General features: G+C 40.7%; 1 protein-coding gene across 2 annotated transcripts in view; it reads right to left on the bottom strand.

The window, feature by feature from the left end:
- LOC111545504 (WD repeat-containing protein 70) overlaps window positions 1-26,400 on the bottom strand; it is a 135,537-nt gene that overhangs the window by 91,630 nt on the left and 17,507 nt on the right. For both annotated transcript variants that reach the window (XM_026455964.1, XM_026455965.1), the window contains exon 5: window positions 26,112-26,304. In XM_026455964.1, coding sequence (XP_026311749.1) covers window positions 26,112-26,304 — 193 coding nt within the window. The remainder of the gene's footprint in view (window positions 1-26,111; window positions 26,305-26,400) is intronic.

Genomic DNA, 26,400 nt, shown 5'->3' with positions numbered 1-26,400 from the left:
ATCATGCTCTACATGTTCCCTTTCCCTATAGCACTTACAGCTTTCTATTGTTTATATTTATCTTTTTTGTTGTTTGTTTAACACAGGGTCTCACTCTGTCACCCAAGCTGGAGGGCAGAGGCACGATCATGGCTCACTCACTGTAGTCTCAACTGCCCCAGACTTAGATGATCTTTCCACCTCAGCCTCCTGAGTGGCTGAGACCACAGACCTGCATGACCACACACAGCTAATTTTTGTATTTTTTGCCATGTTGCACAGGCTATTCTTGAACCCTGGGCTCAAGTGAGCCCCACGCACCTTGGCCTCCCAAAGTACTAGGATTACAGGCGTGAGCCACGGCACCCAGCCTTTATTTATTATCTATTTCTCCCTATTAGAAATAAGTTTCATAAAAGCAACATTTTTTTTGTCTGTTTTGTTCTCTGATGTATCTAGGCACCTAGAACCATGTTCAGCTTATAGTAGGCACATATTAAAAAAATACTTTTTTGACAAAAAGCTAGAAAAAATTACAAATTAAATATAACTATAAAACAAATAAAATGTTAATTCACACCAACACAAAGTTAATTTGATGAGTGATATTCTGTTGAAACTACACTGTTGGTTGGGCATGGTGGCTCATGCCTGTAATCCCAGTACTTTGGGAGGTGAGGCAGAAGGACTGCTTGAGTCCAGGAGTCCATGTCCAGCTTGGGCAACAGAGCAAGACCCCATCTCTACAAAAACAAACTTTAAAAAATTAGCCGGGCATGGTGGTGCGCACTTGTAGTTACAGCTACTCAATAAGCAGAGGTGGGAGGATCACTTGAGCCTGGGAACTTGAGGCTGCAGTGAGCCATGATCACGCCACTATACTCCAGCCTGGGCAATAGAGCAAGACCCTGTCCCTCAAAAAAAAAAAAAAAACAGAAAAAAACTAAATTGTCACTTGCAAAGTGCAGTACTGATGCCTCCATCCAGCATGTCTTTTGGTCAATAAGATCCATCTAGTAGCCTCTGTAATTACATTTAGTATTACTGTATGCTACCTAGGCAATTCTAGAACTGCTAACCACACAGAGACATTTGTAAGAACACTTTAATTCCAAAAACAGACAAGCAGCAGTATATTTATAAATAGACAAATTTTTTTTGGTTTTGGGTTTTTGTTTTTGTTTTTGTTTTGTTTTGTTTTTTTGAGACGGGGTCGCCCTCTGCTGCCAAGGCTGGAATACAGTGGCGTGATCTCGGCTCACTGCGACCTCTGCTTCCCGTATTCAAGCGATTCTCCTGCCTCAGGCTCCCGAGTAGCTGGGATTACAGGCATGCACCACTTCACCCAGCTAATTTTTGTATTTTTAGGAGAGGCAGGGTTTCACCATGTTGGCCAGGCTGGTCTTGAACTCCTGGCGTGAGCCACCGCACCCAGTCTTTATTTATTATCTATTTCTCCCTATTAGAAAGCAAGTTTCAGAAAAGCAACATTTTTTTTGTCTGTTTTGTTCTCTGATGTATCTAGGCACCTAGAACCATGTTCAGCTTATGGTAGGCACATATTAAAAAAATACTTTTTTGACAAAAAGCTAGAAAAAATTATAAAGTAAATATAACTATAAAACAAATAAAATGTTAATTCACACCAACACAAAGTTAATTTGATGAGTGATATTCTGTTGAAACTACACTGTGATGTAGTCTCAGGTGATCTGCCTGCCTTGGCCTCCCAAATTGCTGGGATTATAGGCATGAGCCACCATGCCTTAAACAGGCTGGGTGTGGTGGTTCACACCTGTAATCCCAGCACTTTGGGAGGCGGAGGCGGGCGGATCACGAGGTCAGGAGTTCAAGAACACCCTGGCCAATAGTGAAATCCCATCTCTACTAAAAATACAAAACAATGAGCCAGGCGTAGTGGCAGGCGCCTGTGATCCTAGCTACCTGGGAGGCTGAGGCAGGCAAATCACTTGAACCTAGGAGGCAGAGGTTGCCATGAGCTGAGACAGTGCCACTGCACGCCAGCCCAGGCGACAGTGCAAGACTCCATCTCAAAAAAAAAAAAAAACATTTAAACAATCTAAGCAGCAGCAAATCAAATTTATGTTTCAATTTATAATTCTGTCATGATTTTTAAAAAGCAATGATGACTGCCAATGAAACTGAGAGTTGAAAATCATGCAAGAAATTCTATATTAGCAACTCTTTCTTCTCTTGTGTTTTTTCTTCCTTTTTTTTTTTTTTCATGTTTTTGTTTACTATACTGGCCATAAACACTCTACCATGGTAACTCTCCTTCTTATTTGCTTCCTAAGTCAAAAGTCCTGAAATCAAGACAGGACTCTACAATTAACTCCACTTGTAACCTTCAGTAAGTTGTTTAACCGCACCAAACCTCAGCTTTCTCAATTATAAAAGTGAAAGAGGTTACCAAGAATTTTATGATGACACGATTTACTTTGAATGTATTCACATCTGGAACTGTGAACACTACCTTGTCACTGAGAAGTCCTCCCCTCACTTCCATCCTCTTCACTTTTTTCCACATTGCTCCCTACAATATTATTCTTCGTAGGTCGTTTTTCATCAAAAACCTTCCATGGCTCTCCATCGCCTTGGTAGCAATCAAAAACTTTTCACAACATTCCCACACTTTGTTTTAGAAAGTTTTCTACATTTGGCCAGGTCCAGGGGCTTACGCATATAATCCCAGCAGTTTGGGAGGCTGAAGCAGGCAGATCAATTTGAGCTCAGGAGTTGGAGACCAGCCTGAGCAACATGGCAAAACCGTTTTTACAAAAAAACACAAAAAGAGAAAATTAGCCAAGGCCTGGGCACAGTGGCTCATGCCTATAATCCCAACACTTTGAGAGGCTGAGGAGGCAGGCGGATCACCTGAGGTTGGGAGTTCAAGACAAGCCCAGCCAACATGATGAAACTCTGTCTCTACTAAAAATACAAAAATTAGCTGGGCGCGGTGGCAGGCGCCTGTAATCCCAGCTACTTGGGAGGCTGAGGCAGGAGAATCACTGGAACCCCAGGGGTGGAGGCTACAGTAAGCCAAGATTGCGCCACTGCACTCCAGCCTGGGAGACAGAGTGAGATTCTGTCTCAAAAAAAAAAAAAAGAAAAGAAGAAGAAACACTTTAAGGTAAAATGAAACATCAATTAAACAGCAAAGAGGTGGGGGTTTTATACAGGAAAACATAAGGAAGTGAAATAGGAAATGAGAAATGAAAGTGAAAGATTTTTAAAAAGGAGCATTACTTTATAGAAATTACTGGGCCCATCATGGTGGCTCACACCTGTAATCCCAGCACTTTGGGAGGCCAAGGCGGGCAGATCCCTTGAGGCCAGGAGTCTGAGACCAGTCTGGCCAACATGGTGAAACCCTGTCTCTACCAAAAGTACAAGCATTAGCCAGGCGAGGTGGCAGGTGCCTATAATCCCAGCTACCCAGGAGGCTGAGGCAGGAGAACTTCTTGAACCTAGGAGGCAGAGGCTGAAGTAAGTCAAGCCAAGGTCACATCATTGCACTCCAGCCTAAGTGACAAAGAGACTCCATTTCAAAAGAAAAAAAAAAAAAAAGAAGAAAAATTACTGATGATAGTAAATATTCTTGGGTAACAGAAAAAAAGTTTTTAGAAAGTACTAGGTATGCATAGATTTTTGAAAACTGAACAAGAGTTCTGTGAATACAGAAGAAGGCACATGGCTGTAAGAAATGATAAATGATACAAAGGAGAACATCCTAACTTTATTTCATGATTGTAAGAGAAGTAGTAATTAAAAAGGAGATTACCATCCTGGCTAACATGGTGAAACCCCATCTCTACTAAAAAATAGAAAAAATTAGCCAGGCGTGGTGGCAGGCGCCTGTAGTCCCAGCTACTCAGGAGGCTGAGGCAGGAGAATGGCATGAACCCAGGAGGCAGAGCTTGCAGTGAGCCGAGATCATGCCACTGCACTCCAGCCTGAGCGACGGAGCAAGACTCTGTCTCAAAAAAAAAAAGAGAGAAAAAAAAAAAAGGAGATTCAAATTTTCACTGAAAAGGGGGCATAAAAAGATTACACTAAAATATCTTAAAATCAAATTTAAATTTTTAGGTCAAAGTTTATTTAATCCTGAATAAAATTCAATTCATAATTCAAAATTTAAGTCATAACAAATCTCAGAATATAGTAAATGTTAGAATTCACAAAGAATGAATCAAGTATTATTTTATAGAAACGTCTTCAATTTTTTCAAAGGCTCTTAAATCCTATGATATTCAAATCATGTATCTTCTTCTCAATTTTCTCTTTTCCAATCAGGAACTAACTGCTCTAGTTCAACCAGTTCCTCACTTTACAATGCTTTGGGTGGAGTGGAGAACTTCTTTAACATCATTTCCACTTACTTAATGGCACAGATATATTATATCTGCAAGTTTTGCAATTTGCTATATATACACTAAATTGACAGATGTTTACCAGAGTTTAATGCTGAATACCTGGACATTAAAATAACTTGTGTTGGGCACAGTGGTTCATGTCTATAAGCCTAGCACTTTGAGAGGCCAAGGCAAGAGGATCACTTGAGCCAAGGAGCTCAAGACCAGCCTGGGCAACATAGCAAGACTCCATCTCTACAAAGAATAAAATAATTAGCTCAGCATGGTGGTGCATGCCTGCAGTCTCAGCTACTCAGAAGGCTGAGACAGGAGAATCACTTGAGCCCAGGAATTTGAGGTCACAGTGAGCTAGGATTGTGCCACTGCACTCCAGGCTGGGCAACAGAGCAAGATGCTGTCTCTTAAAAAAAAAAAAAAAAACCCAGAGCAGGGACAGTGGTGGCCGGGTGTGGTGACTCATGCCTATAACCCCAGCGCTCCTGAGCCCAGGAGTTCGAGACCAGCCTGGGCAACATGAGGAAACCCCATCTCTCCAAAACACAGACAAATTAGCCGGGCATGGTGGCGCCCACCTGTAGTTCCAGCTACTAGGGAAGCTGAGATGGGAGCACTGCTTGAGCCTGGAAGATCAAGGCTGCAGTGAGTCGTGAGCATGCCACTGCACTCCAGTCTGAGTGACAGAGCAAGACCCTGTCTCAAAAAAACAAAAAAACAAAAACTTGTAAATAAAGAGACTATAATCAAAGTCAGATAAAAACTACCCCTATATTTGTCACTGCACTTAAAGTATGCTTTGAATTATCTGCATAACTTAGTCCATCTTCCTCAAAGTATCCTCATTTTGATCCATACTAGCAGTGTCCATTCACATGGCAGATGCACAAAATATTTGTTGAGCAAAATAAAAACCACTGCTCAGAGGCAGAAACAACCCTTGAGAGGATACAAAAGCTTATCTGGAAAGGGAACTTTAAAAAGACTGAACCCTTTTGACATAACTGTGGAGGACTAGCCTAGAAATGTGTAAGTGGAGTATCAGCTTCTCTGTTTCTAAAGAATAACTGTGGCTGGGCACGGTGGCTCACACCTGTAATCCCAGCACTTCAGGAGGCCAAGGTTGGCAGATCACTTGAGGAGTTTGAGACCAGCCCAGCCAACATGGCAAAACCCTGACTCTATTAAAATTACAAAAATTAGCCAGGCATGGTGGCACATGCCTTTAATCCCAGTTACTCAGGAAGCTGAGGCACGAAAATTGCTTAAGCCTGGGAGGTGGGGCTTGCAGTGAGCCAAGATCATCCCATTGCACTCCAGCCTGGGCGACAGAGGGAAACTCTGTCTGACAAAAAAAAAAAAAGAATAACTGTGACTAGATCAGAAGCTAACTTTGATTCAACGAAATGTTTAGGAAGAAAGTAGCCATGCCCACAGCCAAGGATGGCCATTCCATTCATTCAACAAATATTTCTTGAGTACCTACTATGTGCTAGGTATCTGTCAAGCCACTGAGGATACAGCAGTTTAAAAAAAAAAGACTGTCCTCATGGAACTTACATTTTTATGTGAAGAAAGACAATAAACCAATACACAAAAATGTCAGATAATGATAAGTACCATAAAGCAGTGACAGGAAAAGAGGTGGGATGGGGAGCGGGGGGACCTACATAAGATGGACAGAGAAGGTAACACTTGAGCACAGATCCAAGCAAAATAAGAGAGCCATGTGAAGTTCTGAGTATTATCCCATGTGGAAGAAAGAGTAAATAGAAAGTTTCCATGTGGGAATAAGAATAGAGGTCTTCAAAGAAAATCAGAAAGAGCAGTGTAGCTAGAGAGGAGTGAGCAAGCCAGGGAGTAGGAGGGGATAAAGTCAGTGTGATTTGCAGAGGCCAAGGCAAAGAATCTGAAGTGATAGGAAGAAACCGGAGGTTTAGAGCAAAGAAGTGACAAGATCTAATATATATTTTCTTTTTCCTTTTTTTTTTTTTTTTTTTGAGACGGAGTTTCGCTCCTGTTGCCCAGGTTGGAGTGCGATGGCACAATCAAGGCTCATCGCAACCTCCACCTCCTGAGTTCAAGTGATTCTCCTGCCTCAGCCTCCCAAACAGCTGGGAATACAAACATACACTACCATGCCTGGCTACTTTTGTGTTTTTAGTAAAGATGGGGTTTCTCCATGTTGGTCAGGCTGATCTCGAACTCCTGACCTCAAGTGATCCAGCCGCCTTGGCCTCCCAAAGTGCTGGGATGACAGACATGAGCCACTGCGCCCAGCAAGATCTGATATATATTTTCAAAAGTTTGGATTACACTAATGATGACAGAAATAAACTTTATTTGACTTTATAAACTTCAATATTAAAGTATGAGGAAGCTATCCTTAAAATTCCCACATACGAATCTTTTTCTTTTTTTGAGACACAGTCTCACTCTGTCGCCAGGCTGGAGTGCAGTGGCACAATCTCGGCTCACTGCAACCTCCGCCTCCCTGGTACAAGCGACTCTCCTGCCTCAACCTCTCAAGTAGCTGAGATTACAGGCACACGCCACCATGTCCAGCTATTTTTTGTATTTTTAGTAGAGACAGGGATTCACCATGTTGGCCAGGATGGTCTCGATCTCCTGACCTCATGATCTGCCCACCTCGGCCTCCCAAAGTGCTGGGATTACAGGTGTGAGCCACGGCGCCTGGCCAGGAATCTGTTACTTATTTTAAAAGCTCAAGATAAAATTTTAAATACATTTAAGAGAATTTTTCTGCATTCTTCTTCAGAGGAAAAAAAGTAATTATTCCAACACTAATCTGAATCTCAAACTCACTTGTTCCAGTCTGTAGAAGACATTATTTATAAAAGATTCTTTTTTTTCCTTCCACTATAGACAGGCAAGGGGAAAAACTGGATGCTTGCCAAAGAGCTTCGATTGCCCCCTGGTGCCCATTTTAAAGAATGAAGATCTTCACACATTAGCAGTTTGGAAACACTAAGGAAGATGTTCACTGGATTTTGGAATACAGCTTCTAGCATCCTCTGCTGACAGAACCTTGCAGGTGTAATTAAATTACTCTGTTTTAAAGGACATTAATTCTACTTTGAAGTTAAAATCATTAAGTTTTCTCACACCAATTTTTAAAACCTTTTCTTCTTGAGTCAATTTCAATTAACTTAAAATTGGTCATTGATCAAATATTGGTACTGATGATGAAAACAATGATAAAACACAGCAATTCTCAGTGCCTAGTGTTGCATGTTTACATGAATCATTTTATTCTCACATCAACTCCTGAGAACTAAAAGATAGTTTCTCCCGCTTTGAATTCTTCAGCCTCTCCCCATGTATGAGGGAAAGAGACTGACTGATACAGGTGGCTGGCAATGACCAAGGCCAAGGGGATGAGATGCCTCAGACCACAAGACAAAGCAGCACAGAGATGGCCCAAACTTGGACTCTCCACCACAGAACGTGCCAGCCAGGGAGTCAGACAGAGTTCATGGAAAACAGGTGCTCACAACTAGAAAGTTGCTGTTACATACAGCCCTTAGTTACAGTCATAAAACTCCAACTTTCCATTTTCTGTAGTAATGGGAAACAGGATAGCAAAGATAACTAAAATCCTCAGTAATCCTAAAGTTTCCGTTTAATTATGAGTTATAACCTCCTTCATCCCTAAAAAAAAAAAATTAGAATCATGAACAAGTAATAGAAATGGTTAAAAGATGGGTTTTCTGTGGTTTTTCTGGTTTTTGTTTTTTGTTCTGAGATGGAGTCTCCCTCTTGTTGCCCAGGCTGGAGTGCAATGGCGCGATCTCAGCTCACTGCAACCTCCATCTCCCTGGATCAAGCAATTCTCCTGCCTCAGCCTCCCGAGTAGCTAGGATTACAGGCATGCTCCACCACGCCTAGATAATTTTTGCATTTTTCGTAGAGACAGGGTTTCACCATGTTGGCCAGGCTGGTCTCGAACTCCTGACCTCAGACGATTCGCCCACCTCAGCCTCCCAAAGTGCTGGGATTACAGGCATGAGCCACAGCATCCGGCCAAAAGATGATTTTTCACCTCTTTTCTCTGATACTTCCCACTTGAATATTTTTTTACTCAGGTCTAAGAAAAATAATCATAATCCTTCAAATTCTGCTGGAAAGAACAATTTTATTACCATTACAGATAAGCAAACTGGAATAAAATAAGTAAAAAAAAAAAAAAGTTTATCAAAAGAAATTATAATTAATATTTTTAATACAGTGCCTTTAGCAGTAAAAGTAAATCCAACTACTAACTAGTAACTGAAGTAAAATACATAAAAGAAACAAAAAAATTAATCACAGTTGGGACTCTGGTAATTTTGCTCCCAATTCTAGAGCTATCAAAAAATCTTTTTTGTTTTTTCAAATCAAGATGGAGTCTCATTCTGTAGCCCAGGCGGGAATACAGTGGCATATCAGCTCACTGCAACCTCTGCCTCCCAGGTTCAAGCGATTCTCATGTCTCACCCTCCCGAGTAGCTGGAATTACAGGTGCATGCCAACATACCTGACTAATTTTTGTATTTTTAGTAGAGACAGGGTTTGGCCATGTTGGCCAGGGTGCTCTTAAACTCATGACCTCAAGTGATCCACCCACCTTGGCCTCCCAAAGTGCTGGAATTACACGTGTGAGACACTGCATCTGGCCAAAAAAATAAATAAATAAATCATTTTTAAACAAGTATTGTAATTAGGAGGGGAACAAGGAACTATAGGGATGACAGAAATGTTCTGTACCTTATTTGGGATGGTGGTTACACACAATATATGTAACGGTCAAAACTCACCAAACTGAATAAGATCTGTGCACATTATTATATTAAATTACACTTTAAAAGCAGGGTGTGGTGGCTCACACCTGTTATCCAGCACTTTGGGAGACTGAGACAGGAAAGTTGCTTGAGGCCAGGAGATGGAGACCAGCCTGGGCAACACAGCAAGATCTTATCTCCACAAAATAAAAAATAAAAATAAAAAACAAATATTTACACCTTAATAAAAACAATCACACTTTTTAGAAAGTATTGTGTGACTGTTTTAAGGAAAGAAAACTACAACTTTTTCTGACTCATTTGCCAGGTAGGTTCATAAGCTATCAAAATAAAGTAAAAATAAAGTTTTAATCTATAAATTTAATTAATTAAGTAATCTCTATCTTGAGGCAGCTCTTACAATTATTAAACTATAATGCTATCTAAATTGTAAGGTTAGGGCAAGGCATGTACAATGGTTCTTATGGAAATGGATGTTTATTTACATTTCTATGCTCACATTTCCTTTGTTCACACTTCTATACCTACTTCCATTTTCCATATAGAAACTAAGGGCTATGTGTCATAAAGAAAAAACATATTTGAATGTCACAAGCTTTTCATTTATAAAAACCAAAAATGTTCAATTCCATTTGACAAATATTTACTCTGTCATACCATTTATAAGGTATTGCATTAGAAGATACAGGACTTTTTAAAAATTACCATATCTTTTATACAAAGGTTCCTGTACTTGAGGTCTTAATATATGATTGGAAAAGAAAGGTAAGGGAGTTAGGACAAGCACACAAGTAATGATTTAACAACAAGAAGCCAGAAACCAAGCCTGGGAAGTAGCGCATGCAGCTAGCATCTGGAGAGGTTGCTTAGAGGAAATTATATTTCAAATGGTCCCTAAAGGGTGCACAGAATTTTAACAAGCAGAAACTGGAGGAATGAGAAGGTAGCATTAAAGTTTTGATCAGTACTCAAGTCAAAACTAGCAGACTCAGGCCAGGCACAGTGGCTCACAACTATCATCCCAGCACCTTGGGAGGCCAAGGCAGGCAGATTTCTTAAGCCCAGGAGTTCAAGACCAGCCTTGGCAATATGGGAAGACCTTGTCTCCAAAAAAGAAAAGGAAAAAACAAAAAACAAAAAACCTAACGAACTCCAAGATGGATGGACTCACATTCACCTGTAGTCCTAGCTACTTAGGAAGCTTAGGCAGAAGCACTACTTGAACCCAAGAATTTTAGACCAGCCTGCGCATCATAGCAAAATCCTACCCCTTTAAAAAAAAAAACCCAGTTGACCCCTTTGTCAGAGAAAATGAATAGGCAAAATAGGGATTGGTGAAGTCTGAAACACTTATGCATCAGGTCTTCTATATATTTGCCTATTGTGATGAAAGACTTGTCATGTCTTTGAAAAACTATTCTGAATTACTGATAGAGTCACTGCTAACTGAGGAATGAATTATAATAGTTGTAAAAAATAATGGGAAAGAGTGAGCAACTAAAATATTCTCTTAAAAAAAGCCAGTTTCTCGGGGGGCGCGGTGGCTCACGCCTGTAATCCCAGCACTTTGGGAGGCCGAGGCGGGTGGATCACCTGATGTCAGGAGTTCGTGACCAGCCTGGCCAACATGGTGAAACCCTGTCTCTACTAAAAATACAAAAATTAGCTGGGCATCGTGGCACACACCTGTAATCCCAGTTACTCGGGAAGCTGAGGAGCGAGAATTGCTTGAACCCAGGAGTCGGAGGGTGCTGTGAGCCGAGATCGCACCACTGCACTCCAGTCTGGGCAACAAGAGTGAAACTCCATCTCAAAAAAAAAAAAAAAAAAAGCTACTTTCTCACATTTGTTAGCGGGAGCAAGGAAAAAGGCAGTTTCTATACCTTTATTTCCCTTATGAGTGCTTCAATGATCCTCAATATAAACAAACCTGACAGATACACAATCAAACTTAACTAAAATCTCACCTGAGGTTAGTTTTTTGGAATCGTCCCTTAATAAAACAAACCAAAAAGATTACATCTCATTTCTGAAGAGAAACAGTAGAATAACTACACAGCAGAACCAGACAGACACAAAAGAATTCAAATTAAATTTAGTCAGGCACGGTGGCTCACGCCTGTAATCCCAGCACTTTGGGAGGCCAAGGCGGGTGGATCACCTGAGGTCAGGAGTTCAAGAGCAGCCTTATCAACATGGTGAAACCCCATCTCTACTAAAAATACAAAATTAGCTGGGCATGTGGCTGGCACCTGTAATCCCAGCTACTCGGGAGGCTCAGGCAGGAGAATCGCTCGAACCCAGGAGGCAGAGGTTGCAGTAAGCCAAGATCACACACCACTGCACTCCAGCCTGGGCAACAAGATGAAACTCCATCTAAAAAAAAATAATAATAATGAAATTCATACATGTTAATACTATGACCAAATCTTAAGAGTTTAAAGATTGCATTAGTACCAATAAACTTTACACTTTGTATTCTTTTGGAGAAAGGTAGCTAATGTTCACAAGTATGAAACAAAATCAAATAAGCACGCATGCTATATATATATTATATATAACACACACACACAATATTAAAGAACCACTCACAATGTCTAAAAAGACCCAAAAAAATCCAAAGTAAATAAATAATTTGTCATTGCTATAACTGAAAGCAACAAATACTGAATATAGATACTCACTGCTCAGTTGCTAGTTGCCCCTTATTATCCATTCTTTGTATTGGAAGCACTAAATTTTAGGCAGACTCCCGCCCTCCAAAAAAGAAAAACTACTACACTTCTCAAGTTAAACAAAGATACAAAGTTCAAAATGAGGAGGCTTCTTTATCCTTATCCCTCTACCTTCTTTTTTTTATTTTTTGAGCCAACTGTCTCGCTCTGTCGCCCAGGCTGGAGTGCACTGGCATGATCTCGGCTCACTGAAACCTCCATCTCCTGGGTTCAAGTGATTCTCCTGCCTCAGTCTCCTGAGTAGTTGGGATTACAAGGGCGTGCCACCACACCTGGCTAATTTTTTTATATTTTTAGTAGAGATGGGGTTTCACCATGTTGGCCAGGCTAGTCTCAAACTCCTGACCTCAGGAGATCCACCCACCTCAGCCTCCCAAAGTGCTGGGATTACTACGGTGAGTCACTGCGCTTGGCCTTGTCCCTCTACCTTCTTGCTGACAAAAATGCAAAATTAATGGCTACAGCTACAGCATCTAACTTGAAGCCTGTATACTAAAGATGGCAAGAAAAAAGACAGAAGCAGATGAGATCTGAGATATCCTGGACCTGAAAACTAGTTCTATTCCATTTAACTCCTGATTCATTAATGTGAGGGAGAGAAAAGACTACTATCTTGTTTAAGTCACTGTTGTTTTGCATTTTCTGTCACTGGCAGCCAAATTAATAATACACTAACCAATATACATTTAAAACAGGCTCCAGGATCAATTCCACAGGCTTCTAAGTATGGGAGGCAGCACCATACTGTAAAAGCATGGTTAGGCTGGGCACAGTGGCTCACCTGCCTGTGGCTCACACCTTTAATCTTAGTACTTAGGGAGGCCAAGGCAGAAGGATATCTCGTAAGGCCAGAAGTTTGAAACAAGCCTAGGCAACATGGCGAGGCCCCATTTCTACAAGAACAGACTAAAAGTGTAAAAGAAGAAAAAAAAAAGCACAGATAGCCTACGTGTGCATAATAACTCTGTCACTTAATAGCTAGATTTAAGTAGGCAAATAAATAAATTGGACTAATTATTTTACCTCTGTAGGAAAAAACTGAGAAATATTTACCACTTATTTAGTGGTTCTGACTTATTTCAATTTTTTTTAAGATGGAATCTCACTGTCACCCAGCCTGGAGTACAATGGTACGATTTCAGCTTATTGCAACCTCTGCCTCCCAGGCTCAGGTGATCCTCCCGCCTTAGCCTCCTGTGTAACTGGGACCACAGATGCTCACCACCACACTCGGCTAACTATTTTTTGTATTTCTGGTAGAGATGGTGTCTCGCCATGTTGATCAGGCTGGTCTTGAACCCCTGAGCTCAGGAGATCAGCCCCCCCCCTTGACCTCCCCAAGTGCTGAGATTACAGGTGTGAGCACTAAACCACCCTGACTTACTTAAATTTTATGTCTTGAAAAGCTTTATACTATTCTTTATATTCAGGCCCATCTCTCCCTAACTTTATTGCTTTTGAGACAGAGTCTCACTCTGTCCCCAGGCTGGAGTACAGCGGAGAAATCACGGCTGGCTCACTGCAATCTCAAATTCCTGGACTACACCTAATTATTTGTTGTTACTCCTGTTGTGAAAAAGTTATCTTCTGGCTGGGCACGGTGGCTCATGCTTGTAATTCCAGCACTTTGGGAGGCTGAGGTGGATGGATCATGAGGTCAGGAGATCGAGACCATCCTGGCTAACACAGTGAAACCCTGTGTCTACTAAAAATACAAAAATTAGCCGGGCGTGGTGGCAGGTGCCTATAGTCCCAGCTACTCAGGAGGCTGAGGCGGAAGAATGGCATGAACCTGGGAGGCGGAGCTTGCAATGAGCCAAGATCACCTCACTGCACTCCAGCCTGGGCGATAGAGCAAGACTCCGTCTCTTAAAAAATAAATAAATAAATAAAAGTTATCTTTCACATTTATCACTTTAAACTGAACATTATTAAATGAATCTAACAGTTTTGATTAATTATTTTTGTTTCATGTAGAGTCATATAAACTACACCAATATTCTCACCTCTTCCTTATAATGCAGTCTTGATCATTTTAATTGGCAAAAATGTCTAGGATAATATTAAATAATAATATGATTGTTACCTCTATTGCTCCTTAATTATGTACAACACTGACTGTTAGTATGAAGCATGAGTGAATTACTTCACATGATATGAAAGTTTCCTTTTAGTTTAAGTTTTGTATTAGAAATCATGTTAAATTTGTTTTTCAATTCCTCCTTTGCTAACTATCGAAATAAATGACCTTAATGATAATAGCTAACACTGAACACTTTAAATACCAGGTACTATTCTAAGGGTTCTATATACATTAATTCACTCATTTAATCCATCCACACAATCAGAGTGGATAATTTTATCAGTCCCATTTTATAGAGGAGGAAAGACAGACACAGAGGCTAAATAATGTGCCCCAAATCACACAGCTTTAAAGTGAAGGAGCCCCATCTGGCTCCAGAACTCACTCTCTTAATCACTATTCTATATTGCCTCCCTGTATCTGTATTTTGCTACTTTTTCTACTATAGTATCCAGTCAAGAATGGAAGCTGGGAGACTTTAGTGGCTACTAACACTGAAGTGATATAGGATTAGACTAAAGTGGTAGTAATGGAGACAGAGAAGTGGAGAGATCTGGTAATATGCCTTCAAGATAGAGCTAGTAAGACTTAATGGATGAGAGATTGGATGTGAGGTATGAGGGAAAGAGAGGAATAGTGGCAACTAGGTTTTCTGGCCTACCCATAGCCAGGTATTTAAGACTCTGTTTCTCATGTTTTATATTAATTAACTTTATTTGTTTTCCTTGGTTTTCCAGTTTCCCTTCCTTCTTCCTAATTTATGCATTTCACTTCATTAAATCCTTTTTTGTTTTTGAGACAGAGTTTCACTCTGTCATCAAGCTGGAGTACAGTGGTGCAACCATGGCTCACTGCAGCCTTGACCTCCCAGGCTCAAGTGATCCTCCCACCTCATTCTCCTGAGTAGCCAGAACTACAGGTGCACACAACCACACTTGGCTTTTTTATTTTTTGTGGAGATGCAGGTCTTACTACATTGGCAAGAATGGTCTCAAACTCCTGGGCTCAAGTGAGCCTCTTGCCTGAAGCTCCTAAAGTGCTGAGATTACAGACATGAGCCACTGCAACCAGTCCATTAAATCCTTTTTGAGATGAGGTAAAATAAAAATAAACTTATTTACTAGTACTTAAGACTCATTCTATATTCATGTTCAATATTGTTTTCTTTGGGTTTTTTAATCTGTTCTAGATTTTTGAATTGAGGTCAAAAAATGAAGGACAATAACTGTTTATAACACCAATAATTGTTTCTGATTATGGGCACAGCTATGATCAATGTGGAAACTGGAAACATATAAAAAAGTATGAGGCAGGGCTGGGCACAGCGACTCACGCCTGTAAATCCCAGCTACTTGGGAGGCTGAGGCAGGAGAATTGCTTGAACCCGGGAGGCGGAGGGTGCAGTGAGCCGAAATCGTGCCATTGCACTCCAGCCTGGGCAACAAGAGTGAGGGTCCGTCTCAAAAAAAAAAAAAAAAAGTATAAGGCAAAAGAACATATTATCCTCATTCCCACAATCTAGAAGCAAGCAATGCGAGTACTTTGTTCCACACATATCTATCGTTTAAATTATTGAAATCATTCTGTCTATTCAGTTTTACATCTTTTCCTAGTGCTGCTAAAAACCCTTATTAAACATGTTGAGTGACTGCATAACATTCTACATGACCACAACACAATTTACTTGTCCTTCTCCCTATTACTAGGTATTTATATTCTTTCTAATTATTCTAATATTTCACATATGTTGGTATTTTCAAACATGTTCAGACTTGGAACTCTTTGATCAAGAGAAAGTTCTGTGGAAGCCTAACATAGAAATGGAGCTGACCTGGCCAAAAACTGATAGGAGGGACCCCATCCCACCATACCACACCCCCAGCAGTAATCCCAACACATTCAGAAAACCACAATTCTAAGTACTAATGTGACAATTATTTTTGTGCATAAAGCTTTGTCCAAATCTTGCATTACTTCCTCTGGATAGAATCCTAGAAAGGCTATTGAGTTTAAAGGAAATGAACGTTTTCGAGGCTCTTGATACTAAATAATAGAATTTCAATAATAAAAACAATAACTTACAGAAGGAACATGATTGAAAAATAAATTAATTAAACTTGATTTAAAAAAAAAAAAAACTGTGAGAGCTACAGGCTCAGTTTCCAGAATATCCACATGTTCATGGCCCTTCTGAGAATACGATTATGATTTAATAGGTAGAGTTAATTCAGGCATTACAAGGATATAAAAATGAACGAGATTCAAAAAACCCAGGAGCTTATGGCCTCTGCCATGTCATCTTCAGAAGAAATTCAACACTAATGCTTCAGAGATACTAACATGCACCTATTATAGAAAAAATATTTTTTCATAAAATACTGATCAAAATATATTAACTCTGAGCTATATGAAAGGGTATATGAAACCTTTAAAGTGGCTTCACTATCATAAAAAAAGCAATAATTCCATTCCCTTTTTTTTAAGAAGAAATGTTTTATAAGCAATATCCCATATACTTAGGTATCCATGATACATGATACAGATCATAATCTGCAGAGGTAGCCTAATGTAGTTACCCTATGACCCCAACTGTGATTAAGTAAACAGCACAACTAGACTGGGAAGAAATCCATTAGAATTACCTGTGGAGCCTCTGGTTATAAATAATACAAATTGCAAGAGTTAAGGCAAGTTCCACGCAGGAGTTAAGGCAAGTTCCACTACAGTTATACTGAATCAATCTCCAGAGTACAAGACCTAAGCATGCATATTTTTTAACTGCACCAAACCTGATTATTACATTCGGATTAAGAAACACTAGGTTAGCTGGGTGCAATGGTTCACACTTGTAATCCCAACACTTTGGGAGACTGAAGTGGAAGGAACACTTGAGGCTAAGAGTTCAAGGTCACACGGACAAGAGAGCAAGACCCCACTCCACAAAAAATATAAAAAGCAGCCAGATGTGGTTCTATGCACCTGTAGTCCTAGCTACTCAGGAGGCTGAGACAGGAGCATCACTTGAGCCCGAGAGGTTGAAGCTGCAGTGAGCTACGATTATACCACTTGAATGAAAGTCAAAAAAAGTCACTGCCTGTTTGAAAGAACAAGACCCCATCTTAAAATTAAAAAAATTAATTTGTTTAAAAAGTTAACACTAGGTTAGCCGGGCGCGGTGGCTCAAGCCTGTAATCCCAGCACTTTGGGAGGCCGAGACGGGTGGATCACAAGGTCAGGAGATCGAGACCATCCTGGCTAACACGGTGAAACCCCGTCTCTACTAAAAAAAAAATACAAAAAACTAGCCGGGCGAGGTGGCGGGCGCCTGTAGTCCCAGCTACTCGGGAGGCTGAGGCGGGAGAATGGCGTAAACCCGGGAGGTGGAGCTTGCAGTGAGCTGAGATCCAGCCACTGTACTCCAGCCTGGGCGACAGAGCCAGATTCCGTCTCAAAAAAAAAAAAGTTAACACTAGGTTAAAGGTTCTTTTTAAAAATATTACCCCATTAATTTCAACAATATTTGCTAAAATACCTAGCCACTCAACTATGTGAAATTGGTTGCTTTCCTATTAAACAGACTGTGAAAAATGCCACAGCGATTACGAACAACAAAAAACTCAAATCGGATTCAGAAATTGCCAGGTGGAGTCCTGCCCTGCTGTGGTGGTGGTTTTCCCTCATTTAGGGAATTAGTACTATTAGTTGCAATGTGACTTGTGTTATAGATAGTTTAATCTTGCTGCAGTGGGGAAAGGGGATTAAAACAGAAGACCCTTGAGACAAAGAGACCAGCTAAGTGGCTACAGCGAAAGTTCAAGTAAGACAAAGTAAAAGCCTAAGTTTTATCTTAGATGTGTTGAATTTAGAATATTGTTGGAGTTTAAATATGAACATAATTCATGAGTGGTTAGAAAGATGAATTGGGGACTGGGCACAGTGGCTCACGCCTGTAATCCCAGCACTTTGGGAGGTGGAAGCAGGCAGGTCACTTGAGGCCAGGAGTTCAAAATGAGCCTGGCCAACATAGCGAAATCCCATGTCTACTAAAAATACAAAAAATTAGCCAAGTGTGGTGGTGCACACCTGTAATTCCAGCTACTCAGGAGGCTGAGGCACCAGAATGGCTAGAGGCCAGGAGGCAGACGTTGGAGTGAGTCAAGATCGTGCCACTGCACTCCAGGCTGGGTGACAGAGCGAGACTCAGACTCAAAAAAAAAAAAAAAAAAAAGGAAGGGGGAGGGAAAGGAAGGGAAGGGAAGGAGAGGGGAAGTGAGGGGAGGGGAGGATTTTACATGCTCTTACATGAAGTAGATCTCATGAAGAGAGATTAGTGACTACTAGAGGCTGGGAAGGTTCGGGGACTGGGAGAGATGAAGACAGGCTGATTAACAGGTACCAATATACAGTCAGATAGAGAGAATAAGACCTAGTATTCAAAAGATCAGTAGGGTGACCATAGTTAACAATAATCTGGCCGGGCGCGGTGGCTCAAGCCTGTAATCCCAGCACTTTGGGAGGCCGAGACGGGTGGATCACGAGGTCAGGAGATCGAGACCATCCTGGCTAACACGGTGAAACCCTGTCTCTACTAAAAAATACAAAAAAAACTAGCCGGGCGAGGTGGCGGGCACCTGTAGTCCCAGCTACTCAGGAGGCTGAGGCAGGAGAATGGCGTAAACCCGGGAGGCGGAGCTTGCAGTGAGCTGAGATCCGGCCACTGCACTCCAGCCCGGGCGACAGAGCGAGACTGTCTCAAAAAAAAAAAAAAAAAAAAACAAATAATCTTATTGTATATTTTCAAACAGCTAGAACAGAAAAATTTGAATGTTCCTAGCATAAGAAAGAGATAAATATTTAAGCTGATGGATATCCTGGATATTCCAATTACCCTATTTTAATCTGTACACATTTTATAAATATATCACAATATACATCAGATATATCCCAAAAATATATACATTATCAATTTTTTAGAAACTAAAAATAAAACTGTCATAATCCAGCAACCCCACTAATGAGTATATATCCAAAGGAAAGGAAATTCACATTTGATACCTGCACTCCCCTTTTCACTGCAGCACTATTCACAATGACCAAGATACGGAATCAACCTACATGTCCATCAATAAATGAATGGATTTAAAAATTTAATACACACATACACACACACACACACACACACACACAAATACTATTTGGCCAAATTTAGAAAGTATAAAATCATGTCACATGCAGTCACAAAGATGAGTTTACAGGACATTGTGTTAAATGAAATGAGCCAGGCACAGAAAGATTAATACCACATGTTCTCATTCAGATGAAGCTAAATAAACTGATCTCATAAAAGTGAAGAAAATAGTAGAAACAGAAACGAAAGGGTGAAAAGGGTACGAAAAAGAGGGGTATAGGGAGAGTTTGGTTAACACACAAAATTACAGCCAGATAGAATAAGTCCTAGTGTTCTATAGCATTGTAAAGTCACTACAGTTAACAACTATTTACTCTATATTTTCAAAGAGCTAAAAGTGAAGATTTTGAACATTGCCAACACAAAGAAACCATCAGTGTCTTATGCAATGGATATGCTAATCACCCTGATTTGATCATTATACTCTGTATACAGATGTGGAGGATCACACTCTACCCCAGAAATATGTACAATTATGTCAATTAAAAATAATCTGTCAATTAAAAATAATATTTAAAAATGTAATCTTGGCCAGGCACAATGACTTATGTCTGTAATACCAACACTTTGGAAAGCCAAGGTGGGAGGATGGTTTGAGCCCAGGTGAGACCAGCATGAGCTAGATGGTGAGACCCCACCTCTACAAAAATTTAAAAAATAAAAAAATTGGCCCGGGCAAGGTGGCTCACTCCTGTAATCCTATCACTTCAGGAGGCCAAGGCAGGTGGATTACCTGAGGTCAGGAGTTCAAGACCAGCCTGGCCAACATGGTGAAACTCCATCTCTACTAAAAATACAAAAAATTTGCTGGGTGCAGCGGCACGTGCCTGTAATTCCTGCTACTCAGGAGGCTGAAGCAGGAGAATCACTTGAACCCAGGAGGAGGAGGTTGCAGTGAGCCAAGATTGCACTACTGCACTCCAGCCTGGGTGACGAAGCAAGACTCCGTCTCAAAAAAAAAAAAATTAATCTTTGGCTGGGCAGTGACTCCCGCCTGTAATCCCAGCACTTTCGGAGGCCAAGATAGGAGGATCACTCGAGCCCAGGAGTTTGAGACGAGTCTGGGCAACGTAGTAAGACCTCATTTCTACTTAAAAAAAAAAAAAATAGCTAGGTGTGGAGGCACATGCCTGTAATCCCAGCTACTCGGGAGGCTGAGGTGGGAGGATTGCTTAAGCCCAAGAGGTCAAGGCTGTAGTGAGCTTTGATTGCACCACTGTACTCCAGCCTGGGTAACAGAGAAACCCTGTCTCAACAACAACAACAAAAAAAAACTGTAATCCTCTACAAAGCTTACTCAAATTCCACATCCTCCAGAAAGCATTTATTCATACTTTCTGGATCTGATCTCATCCTCCTCATCTTTCTACTTTCTCCTAGTAAGAAAACTCAGCCATGCATTAATCAGGTGCAATTTCACAACCATAGCTGTATTTATATACATTTGGGTCTTCACTGTACCAATTTTTTTCTCTCTTGCAATATGCTTCTTTCTTCCCTTCTGTTTATCAGCCAGCAGTCAGCCTTGCAAACCTTATTAGCTCACACAACCATAAACAAAATACCACAGACTGGGTGACTTAAAACAATAGAAATGTATTTGCTGACAGGTCTGGAGGCTAGATGTCCATAATCAAGTGTGGACAAATGTGGTTTCTGGTGAGACCTCTCTTCCTGGCTTGCAGACAACTTTCTGCTATGTCCTCACAAAGCCGTTCCTCCTTTCCCGTGGGGGAGGAGGAGTTAGTGCACGCTTTCTGGCGTCTCTTTTTATAAAGACACTAATTCTATCAGATCAGGGCCTTATGACTTCATTTATCCTTAATTATTTCCTTAGAGGCCCCATCTCCAAATACAGCCACACTGGGGGTTAGGGCTTCAACATGAATTTTAGAGAGACATATTCAGTCCATTACAAAACCCACTATCACATTCATAGCTAAATCTAAATATTACTTACTCAGTGAACTACCAAAAATAATGAAGCATATCTTCCTCATGTTTCCATAGTAGTTAATGTTTCCATAGTACTTTAGGAACTAGATATGTTTGTTTTTCACTGTCCATTTACGCTTAAAATGTTGAACGAGAGCTCCAATATACATTCAATACGTTAAACTTTGTTCATTTGTATCCTCCAAATCTGTCTCCTTACTGTCTTAACAATCTCTCAATCTCTGATTATGACTGTATGTTGTCCATTTCTCCTTGTAATTTTGTCAATTTTTGCTTTATACACTTTCTTTTTTTTTTTTTTTTTTTTGAGACGGAGTCTCGCTCTGTCTCCGGGGCTGGAGTGCAATGGCCAGATCTCAGCTCACTGCAAGCTCCGCCTCCTGGGTTTACGCCATTCTCCTGCCTCAGCCTCCAGAGTAGCTGGGACTACAGGCGCCCGCCACCTCGCCCGGCTAGTTTTTTGTATTCTTTAGTAGAGACGGGGTTTCACCGTGTTAGCCAGGATGGTCTCGATCTCCTGACCTTGTGATTCGCCCGTCTCGGCCTCCCAAAGTGCTGGGATTACAGGCTTGAGCCACCGCGCCCGGCCTATACACTTTCAATATACTGTTAAATGCATAGAGGTTGAGGACTGCCAATTTTTCCTTCAAGATAAACTGTTCCTTTTACCATTAAGGAATGTCATTTTTATCATTAATTGGTATTATGACTTAAAGATTTGAATACCAATTTTATAATATTAATCAGCTATCTTTTGGTTATTTTCCTGCTATATTCTACTGCTTGACATCCAACCTTTCTGTATAATTATAATTTAGGTATAACATGCATGTATACCTAAATTTTTTTAACCCAATCTGAGAATTTTTGTGTTTTAAGTGGTAAGTTTAGTCCATTTACATCTATTAATACTGATATATTTATATTCATATCTACCATCTTATTTCATAATCTCTATTTACCAAGATTATCTTCCTCTACCTCTTCTTTCTCCTTTCCTGTCTTTTATTGCAATGAGTGAATTTTCTTCAATGGCATATCAAGAGAATTAACACTGGAAGTAACACAGACAATAAGAGGGTACAGCTTTTCTATGGAGAACTTAAAAACAATAATAAAATCAAGTAAAGATAAGCCTGCTTTTTATCATCACCTTGTGATGGCAATTATAAACAATGTTAGCTTAGATACTACTTAATGTTCTTTTTGCTACAGTTCCTGTTGAGTTTTAATAACATATATGTGAACTTCAATTAACATGCTTTTATTACTTATCTTTTAATATACACTTTATTCTGGCCAGGTGCAGCAGCTCACACCTGTAATCCCAGCACTTTGGGAGGCTGAGGCAGGTGGATCACCTAAGGTCAGGAGTTCAAGACCAGCTGGGTCAACATGGTGAAACCCCATCACTACTAAAAATACAAAAAATTAGCCAGGCATGGTGGCAGATGCCTGTAATCCCAGCTACTCAGGAAGCTGAGGCAGGAGAATCACTTGAACCCGGGAGACAGAGGTTGCAGTGAGCCGAGATCATGCCACTGCATTCCAGTCTGGACAACAGAATGACACTCCATCTCAAAAATAAATAAATAAATAAATAATAAAAATAAACAACCACTGTATTCTACATGAAGTTAATTTGGAGAACTCCCAGTTATCTGCACCACACACATGCACAAACACACTCAGCTACTCAGGTCTCTACATACTGTTTTTCATGGTTCAGAATCATTCAAGCTTACTTCAATGGTAACTTCCTATCTCCAATTCCTGTTGTACTATGTTTCTGCATTTAAATACTAGATTCAAAATAAAAAAAGATTATAAAGACAAAGAAACAAAATGCTAAGCAAATCCAATTCTGTTTTCTATGGATGCCAAAAGAAAAAAACAAAAGACATGGTTGGCAAAAGAATTTAAAAGGGTAAATGTTTGAATACCTCAGTTGTTTTCACCAAAAGCATTCTAAAGCAATGGATCATTAAATGGCAATGTTTGACATCATGTAGCCATTTTCTCTGATTTTTAGAGAAAAAAAATTTAGAAGTTTTTACCAAATATAAAATGAATTTTCTGTAAAGACACTTTCATGAAAAAAAAATTTTTTTGAGACAGAGTCTTGCTCCGTTGCCAGGCTAGAGTGCAGAGGCGCAATCGCGACTCACTGCAGTCTGCCTCGCGGGTTCAAGCAATTCCCCTGCCTCAGCCTCCTGTCACCATGCCTGGCTAATTTTTGTATTTTTTTTTTTTTTTTTTTTTTGTGTGTGTGAGATGGAGTCTTGCTCTGTCGCCCAGGCTGGACTGCAGTGGCGCCATCTCAGCTCACTGCAAGCTCCACCTCCCAGGTTCATGCCATTCTCCTGCCTCAGCCTCCCAAGTAGCTGGGACTACAGGCGCCCGCCACCACACCCGGCTAATTTTTTTGTATTTTTAGTAGAGACGGGGTTTCACCATGTTGGCCAGGCTAGTCTGGAACTCCTGACCTCAAGTGATCAGCACTCCTCAGCCTCCCAAAGTACTGGGATTACAGGCGTGAGCCACAGTGCCCAGCCAAAATATTTCAACCTACAGAGATATTTAAAAGCCACTAGAATTGATAAAAGAAAAAATATACAATCAACATTGCAATTTCTGGAACTTATTGTAAAACAAAAATTTTAATGAAACTGCCAAATTTATTCTTATTTTATTCTTGTTTCTTTTCTTAATTTTACATATGCACACACATGAATGCATGTGCAAGTGTGAGTATATACACTATATAGATCTGTTGTTTCATGTGAAAGAAAAATGTACAAAATTGAAATCAGAAGCTTTATTTGATGAACTACAGACAGACAGATTGACAAATTTGCTACACTATGTACTGAGGAGGAATATGCAAAGACTACCGATTTTGACAGTCATTGACAGATTTACAAAAGCTGTTGCTTTTCTGATTATTTTTCATTTCATTTCATAATTATTACTAAAAATAATTCATCACATAAAGAAGGGAGGTGTTAAAAAATTATCTACCCCAGGTGTCAAACACAAAAGTACACCATTTCCTTTAGCATTCTTTCCTTTTAGTATTTTGGAGATTATACTTTTTTTTTTTTTTTTTGAGACCAAATCTCAGCTGTCACCCAGGCTGGAGAGCAGTGGTGCAATCTCGGCTCACTGCAACCTCCGCCTCCCGGGTTCAAGTGATTGTCCTGCTTCAGCCTCCCAAGTAGCTGTGGCTACAGGCGCGTGCCATGACCACGCCCGGCTAATTTTTGTATTTTTAGGAGAGATGGGGTTTCACCATGTTGGGTAGGACGGTCTCCATCTCTTGACCTCATAATCCATCCACCTCAGCCTCCCAAAGTGCTAGGATTACAGATGTGAGCCACAGCACCCTGCCAGGCGATTACTCTTAAAATTGTAAACTTATATACTTGGCTTAAACTAATCTTTTTTTTTTTTTTTTTTTTTTTTGAGACGGAGTCTGGCTCTGTCACCCAGGCTGGATGGAGTACAGTAGCGCGATCTCGGCTCATTGCAAGCTCCACCTCCCAGGTTCACGCCATTCTTCCGCCTCAGCCTCCCAAATAGCTGGGACTACAGGCGCCCGCCACCACACCCGGCTAATTTTTCTATTTTTAGTAGAGACGGGGTTTCACCATGTTAGCCAGGATGATCTCAATCTCCTGACCTTGTGACCCGCCCGCCTCAGCCTCCCAAAGTGCTGAGATTACAGGCGTGAGCCACCACACCCGGCCGGCTTAAACTAATCTAAGGTTAACCGGTATCTCTGGCCTCCTCCCCAATAGTATCTACAAACCAATAAACTCTGATTTCACTCTCCCATCCTCCACTTTATTGTTGACAATAATTTTAGATTCACTTTGCTTTTAAATCCTCCCAAATTTATCCATCATTATTACTGACACACAATGCATACATAGATTTTTTTTTTTTTTTTTTTTGAAACAGAGGCTCTTTTTGCCCAGGTTGGAGTGCAATGGCACAATCTCAGGTCACTCCGCCTACCAGGTGCAAATGATTCTCCTGCCTCAGCCTCCCGAGTAGCTGGGATTACAGGCATGTGCCATACCAGGCCCAGCTAATTCTGTATTTTTAGTCGAGACACGGTTTCTCCATGTTGGTCAGGCTGGTCTCGAACTCCTGACCTCAGGTGATACGCCTGCCTCAGCCTCCCAAAATGCTGGGATTACAGGTGTGAGCCACCATACCCAGACACATATGTAGATTTAACAAAATGTTTTATCCATTGATTTCTTTTTAACACATTGCTTTCAGTTCTCCATTTATTATTTTTTAGTTGTTTTCTTCCTCCTGAAGTTCTTTCAATACAGGCTGTCAGTAATAAACTCCACAGTTATTTTCCTGAGGTTTTTTGTGGGGGGCGGCAGAGGGTGTAGTTTGAGACAGGGACTCACTCTGTCACCCAGGCTGGAGTGTCATCCGTCGACCTCACTGCAACCTCTGCCTCCTGGGCCCAAATTATCCTCCCACCTCAGCCTCCTGAGTAGCTGGGACCACAGATGCACGCCGTAACACCCGTCTAATTTTTGCATTTTTGTAGAAACAGAGTTTCACCATGTTGCCTAAGCTGGTCTTCAATTCCTGAGCTTAAGCGATCCGTCCACCTCGGCCTCCCAAAGTGCTAGGATTAGGTGTGAGCCACTGTACCTGGCCTTTTTCCTCAGTTTGGGTTTTTTGTTTGTTTGTTTGTTTTTTGGAGACAAGTCTGACTGTCTCCCAGGCTGGAGTACAAAGGCACAATCTCGCCTCATTGCAACCACTGCCTCCCAGGTTCAAGCAATTCTCCAGGCTCAGCCTTCCAAGGAACTGGGATTACAGGTGTAAGCCTTTTCTCAGTTTTTAAAATGGCTCTTACTCATGAACAACAGTTTAGCAGGACTGATCTCTACAGTACTTTAAAGATATTACTCCACTGAATTCTTAAATTACCACTGAAATACTTACTTCCTCTTCCTCCTCCTCCTCTTCTTCCTCTGCTTCTTCTTCTTCTTCATTAAGAGGTGGAGGTAAAGTACCGAGGATATCTTCGTCCATAAAATTAACTGGTTTTCCTACCATTTTAGGGGGTAAAGGAGGGCCAATTAACTCATCATCAGAAGAGTCAGAACTCTCTTCACTTTCACTGCTGCTTGTATCCCTGAAAACACAGAAACAGAAACTCTTTGCCTCTGCTGCAATAAAAAGCACACTTTGGAAATAGTACTCGTTTCTCAGGAAACTTTTCCTCTCCTAT

Source organism: Piliocolobus tephrosceles, chromosome 4 (genome assembly GCF_002776525.5).
Source record: "Piliocolobus tephrosceles isolate RC106 chromosome 4, ASM277652v3, whole genome shotgun sequence".
Lineage (NCBI taxonomy): Eukaryota > Metazoa > Chordata > Mammalia > Primates > Cercopithecidae > Piliocolobus > Piliocolobus tephrosceles.
Note: the sequence above shows the minus strand (reverse complement) of the source record. Positions and strands in the feature narration are given on the sequence as shown.